Source organism: Nicotiana attenuata, chromosome 1, assembly GCF_001879085.1.
Source record: "Nicotiana attenuata strain UT chromosome 1, NIATTr2, whole genome shotgun sequence".
Classification (NCBI taxonomy): Eukaryota; Viridiplantae; Streptophyta; class Magnoliopsida; order Solanales; family Solanaceae; genus Nicotiana; species Nicotiana attenuata.
In genome coordinates this window covers 41,870,596-41,876,263 of record NC_031989.1, presented here as the reverse complement: position 1 = coordinate 41,876,263, position 5,668 = coordinate 41,870,596, and the positions used below count along the sequence as shown (strand labels likewise).

General features: G+C 34.2%; 1 protein-coding gene across 1 annotated transcript; it reads left to right on the top strand.

Annotated features, from left to right (window-relative positions):
- LOC109235382 (uncharacterized mitochondrial protein AtMg00810-like) lies at positions 624 to 1,486 on the top strand. Its single transcript, XM_019401469.1, has 3 exons — positions 624 to 728; positions 834 to 1,071; positions 1,170 to 1,486. The coding sequence occupies exons 1-3, from the start codon at positions 624 to 626 to the stop codon at positions 1,484 to 1,486; spliced, it is 660 nt and encodes a 219-aa protein (XP_019257014.1).

Sequence of the window (5,668 nt, the reverse complement as noted above, 5' to 3'; positions counted from 1 at the left end):
TTTTCCATGAGTGTGTCTTCCCCTTTCATCTTTCTTCTTCTCTTTGTTCTCTTTCATCTCCCATTTCCACTGCTCCTCCTCTTTTTGATTCTCTATCTGATTCTGTTGCTCCTGTCTGCTCAACTCCTTCTTCTTTTCCTTCCAATTCTAGTTCCCAGTCCTCTCCTACTCGACCATCTATTCCCTTTCCCTCACCTTCTCCTTCATCTCCTGCCTTTGTTCCTTTTGTTGCCTCTCCTCATCCTCCTCTCAGAAAGTCCACTAGACCTCACAACCTTCCATCTCTCTTTCAAGACTTTATGGTTAAACTTCCCTCTTCTTTCTGCTCCTCTACCACCTCCACTTCTACTACTGCAGTTGAACCTCACTCTTATATTCAGGCAGCTGCCAGCCCAGCTTGGCAAGAAGCCATGAGGAAGGAGTTTAAGGCCTTGGAGGCTAATCACACCTCGGACATTGTTGAGTTGCCTAAGGGCAAGAAACCAAATTGGGTGTAAGTGGGTTTACAAGATCAAATACAAGGCTGATGGGTATGTGGAAAGGTACAAGGCAAGGTTAGTAGTAAGGGTGACACTCAGGTGGAAGGTATTGATTTTCATGAAACCTTCTCACATGTGGTGAAGATGTGTACTGTCACGTGTTTAATTGCATTTGCTGTCAAGCATAATTGGTCTTTATTTCAATTAGATGTTAACAACGCATTTTTGCATAGGGACTTGGATGAAGAGGTCTTTATGAAGCTTCCCCCAGGTCTTGTTGTTTCTTCACCTTCTTAGAATTCTTCTCCCAATTTGGTCTGCCAACTTAAGAAGTCTTTATATGGTTTGAGACAGGCTTCACGGAAGTGGTATGCCAAGCTGTCTCAGGCCCTTTGCTCTAGAGGTTATACACATTCTCTAAATGACTATTCTCACTTTATTAGAAAAACTACTCTTTCTGTTGTCTCTCTTGTTGTATATGTGGATGATATCATTCTCACTGGGGATGATTTGGATGAAATAATTGTCTTGAAAAGTTTTTTGGATGCTGAATTCAAAATCAAAGACTTGGGCCTCCTGAATTATTTCCTTTGTATTGAGGTTTTTTATCATCCTTCAGGGTTGTGTTACATCAAAGAAAGTTCATTTATGACTTGTTAAGTGAGTTTAATTGTTCTAATGTTTCTATAGTGTTTTTCTCTCTTGATTTGTCTACTAAATTGAAGTCTGATGTTGGGAATCTTCTCCCTAGGCCTGATTCTTATAGAAGTCTTATTGGAAAACTTAACTTCCTTAACCATACTAGGTCGGACTTGTGTTTTGCGGTCCAACACCTTAGTCCGTTTCTTAAAACTCCTAGAGCTCCTCATATGGCTGCTGCGTTGCATGTCTTACGGTATCTGAAGGGTACTGCACATGCTGGGGGATTTCTGAATAATACTCCTGACCTCTCTTTGTTTGGCTATTGCGATAGCAATTGGGCTTCCTGCCCCGACTCTCGCCGTTGAGTTACTGGTTTTTGTCTTACTCTGGGTGGTAGCCTTGTGAGTTGGAAATCTAAAAAATAACAGGTTGTCTCATAGTCCTCGGGTGAGGCAGAGTATAGATGAGCAAAGTCGTGGCAGAATTATCTTGGTTGACTAGGTTATTTTCTGATTTGGGCTTGCCACTGAAGGAGCCTATTCCTATTTTTTGCGACAGCCAGGCAGCTATTCATATAGCTCACAATCCTGTCTTTCACGAACGTACAAAGTATATTGAAGTTGATTGTCATTTTATTCGCACCAAGTTAGCTGATTGGCTCATTTCATTAAGTCATGTCTCTACTACTTCTCAGCTTGCTGATGTGTTTACTAAGTGTCTTCCAGGTGCTCAACATCACTCTTTGATCGGCAAGTTGGGTGTGTGCCCACCCTTCAATTTTTTTTTTTTTGGGGGGGGGGGGGGGGTGGGTTATTGGAGCTATTGGAGTTGGGGTTACCTGAAGTTGGGCCAGTTGTGTATTTATTTGTAACTGGGCCAGGCCCATTATTCTGTTGACTCTTAAATATACTAGCTAACAGCCCAAGTGGCCTATAGATAAATAGAGATATTGAATATTGTAAGGATCCAGAACATTCTGATTTTAATAGAAAGAAAATGAGCTTTCCTCTCCTGAAGCGCGCGCTCTCTCTTAGCTCGTGTGTGATCCTAATAACATTTTGTCAATTCTTTGTGATTTTTTTAATGTTATCAGATACCCTTTCCTTAATTAACTTGGAAAAGCTTATCTCTATTATTCAAGCGTTCAATAAGGTTTTTTTAACATTTTCCAACTCTAAGTTGCAACCGGTTTCAGAAGCATTCGCGATGAGCTCACCAAGCAGAATGCAGAAACCACCAACCTTACTAACAAAATAGATCGAGTAAATGTTTATTCTTACTACTAATAAAATATAGACTTGATCAGAGAAACAAATTTTACTAATATGCACAGACAATGTAAAAGAGATAATTATAGGTAAAGGCATAAAATAAATAAACTAGTTACCTGGAAGCTATAACAGCTAACTTGTTTCAACAGGTTAAATCGCAATGGAAGTGTAAAAAATTGTTAGACTATCGGTGTGTACATAAGTTAAATTCAATAAAATTTAGTGTAATAACGGGTAACTTTATCGAACTCACTATGTTTTGTTATATATTATACAACTTATCTACAATTTATCTACAACTTTCATACATTATTTCTACCCAGTTATATACAACTACAATATCATACAATTTAAATATAATTTTTATACAAATTTTATACAATATGTCTTTTGTATATTTTGTATTTGATTTATATACAAATTTCATACAACTAATTATATATTATACAACTTATTTACAACTTTCGTACATTATTTCATCCCAGTTATATACAACTACAAAATCATACAACTTAAATACAAGTTTTATATATATAAATATATATATATATATATATATATATATATATATATAAGAATATAATTTTTTTTACAATTTTACTACAGCTTTACTATAATTTGGTAAGTATAATGTATGCCAATGTCGTCGTCGTCTTCTTCTTCTTCTTCTTCTTCTTCTTCTTCTTCTTCTTCAAGTTTCAATCTGAAATTCAGCCAAAATCAAGTCTAATCTTCACCAAACACCCTCAAAATTGAGATATATCCCAAGTGCTTGCAACAACACACAATCCACATAAATAATGGTTTTGAAAATCAAAAATCGAATTCAAAGCTTCAAAGATTTTTAATGGCTGTCAATGGCGGAGAATCAAACACCTTCAAAATTTATTGATTGACAATTTCAATTTGAACACCAATTGTGCAACATGAAAGAAAATTGCTAAGTTAAAACTCTATAGTAAAACGATTGAAGTCCAATGATGAATTTCATTAAAAATACATACAACATGAAAGGATAAAAATTAGAGGACATCAGAGGAAGAAAAATTGGGGAAAGAACAGAGAATGAGAGATTGAGAGACAGAGAGAGACGGACAGAGAGAGAGAGAGCGCGCAGGAGGGAGAGAGAACAAGGATGGAAAATAATTGATTCCTTATTCAATTCCTAATATAAAGGATACTCATTTAATTCCTAAAGTGTATATAATTGATAAATTATATACGCCTATGTTATTAAATTGAAACTTGAGTAGGGAGGGTAATAAAATTTCAAATAGTGTATAAGAAGGTAAAAACCCCTTTTTAAGATCATTAAATTGACACCAAATGATAACACATAATAAGAATTGATAAATNTTCCAATAGTGTATGTATGTATATATATATATATATATATATATATATATATATTCCTTTGAAAAATCATTGCAAGAGCTGAAAATTTTAACCCTTTTTTTTTTTCTTCAAAATATAATCCATCCATAACTAAAATGGTCTTTAAGAAGGACAAGCATATACATCATAAAAATAATAATTAATGAATGGATCTTTACAAAGATATACAAAATAAAACTTATATTTATAATGACTCACGGTATTCTAGTTTCAAAAAATAGCAACAAAATCTTTATAAACCCACGAATTTAGGAATTTTGAAGATCTTCTCTTTTCAGATTTTCACAAAATCTAATTCAAATAATCAATTAAGGATTAACAATACCAAAAGAGTCCATGGAGAAGAATAGCAATAAGATCAAAATCATTACCCAAGCACCAATTCATATTTTGGTTGGCTCTTCATAAAAGACTGGCTACGGTTGATAGACTGAGGAACGGGACATATTGGTGTCTGGTGATTGCGTACTATGTAGAATAAACATTGAGGAAATACTGAACCATATTTTGTTTGAGCACGATTATTCAAGAACTGTATGGGCTACATTGCTACACTAGATGAGAGAATGACATCAAATTGGCAGCTAGAATGATGAAATTGAGTAGTTATCAAACAACAACAGGCCTTGAGCAAGTATACTAGCATTCCTATTCCCAGCAACAATCTATCACATTTGGAATGAGAGAAACTTGTGCAGGTTTCACGGATAAGTAACTTCCTGCACTACAACAACAACAACAATATATCCATTATAGTTCTACAAGTGGGGTTTGAGGAGGCTAGAGTGTACGCAGATCTTACCTCTGCCTTTAGAAAATAGAGAGGCTGTTTTCCGGTAAGTAACTTCCTGTGCTCAAAAAATCAAAAACATTATATTACAATTACAACTTAGAGATCAGATGGAAGACTGTATTGGAAAGTTTAAATAGCTACCCTATCCAAGTCTTGGCTTAGTATGACATATGTAAATAGAGAAATAGGTGTGTGTGGTGGGGGGNCCTAACTCTAGAGTCAAAATGAGCTAGCGATTGTACATTTCTCTGCTTGGTTAAATAAAATTTTACCCGTTTAACCAAAATAGTAATAATCTATATAATGGAAACAGCTAAAATTCATTCTTATTATTTTCTCCTACTAACAAAGAATGGCATATATATTGAACACCAAAAAAAATCATAGTTATTACTTTCTCCGCTACAAAAAAAAAAAAATATTATTTCCTCATTAGTATATTCAAAATAGAATACTATTTTTTTTAAAAAAAAAAAATTGGTTTTTGGAAATATTTTAGCTTGAATATTTTATTTTACCCTTAATGACAAGTTCTTATATCCATAAAAATATTATGTCGTATTTAAGACCATAAATTTCAAAAGGTTTGTAAATAAATAAATATTATGATATATTTAATACCACAAGTTTTTAAAAAACTATGAATATAGAGTACTACCTTATTTTTTGGGATCTTTAAGTAATAACCAGCCCAGATTGTTTACTTTTCTTAACGGGTATACATATATGGGTAAATTTTAAAAATAGCCAGATTTACAACTGGTCGTTCAAAATAGTCCAATTTCAAAAGTAATCGAAATTTAGCCATTTTTTATATAAAGATAAATCTGAGCGAAAACACTGTTCAAAACCCGAAAAATACTCCAGTATATTATGCTGGAGTTCCAGCATAAGTATACTTGAACTCCAGCATATTATACTGGAGTTCCAGAATAAGTATGCTGGAACTCCAGCATAATATGATGGAGTTCCAGCATAAGTACACTAGAACTCCAGCATAATATACTGGAGTTCCAGCAAGTATATTGGTCCAGTATAATATACTGGAGTTTGGAGCACCGGTGCTCCTGTCTCCAGTATATTATACT

Excerpts from the sequence above, each read along its gene's own strand:
- LOC109235382 (XM_019401469.1), top strand. The coding sequence starts at position 624 with ATGTGTACTGTCACGTGTTTAATTGCATTTGCTGTCAAGCATAATTGG. Across the intron at positions 729-833 it reads ATAGGGACTTGGATGAAGAG|GCTTCACGGAAGTGGTATGC; the intron begins GTCTTTATGAAG and ends GGTTTGAGACAG. Across the intron at positions 1,072-1,169 it reads CCTCCTGAATTATTTCCTTT|TGTTTTTCTCTCTTGATTTG; the intron begins GTATTGAGGTTT and ends ATGTTTCTATAG.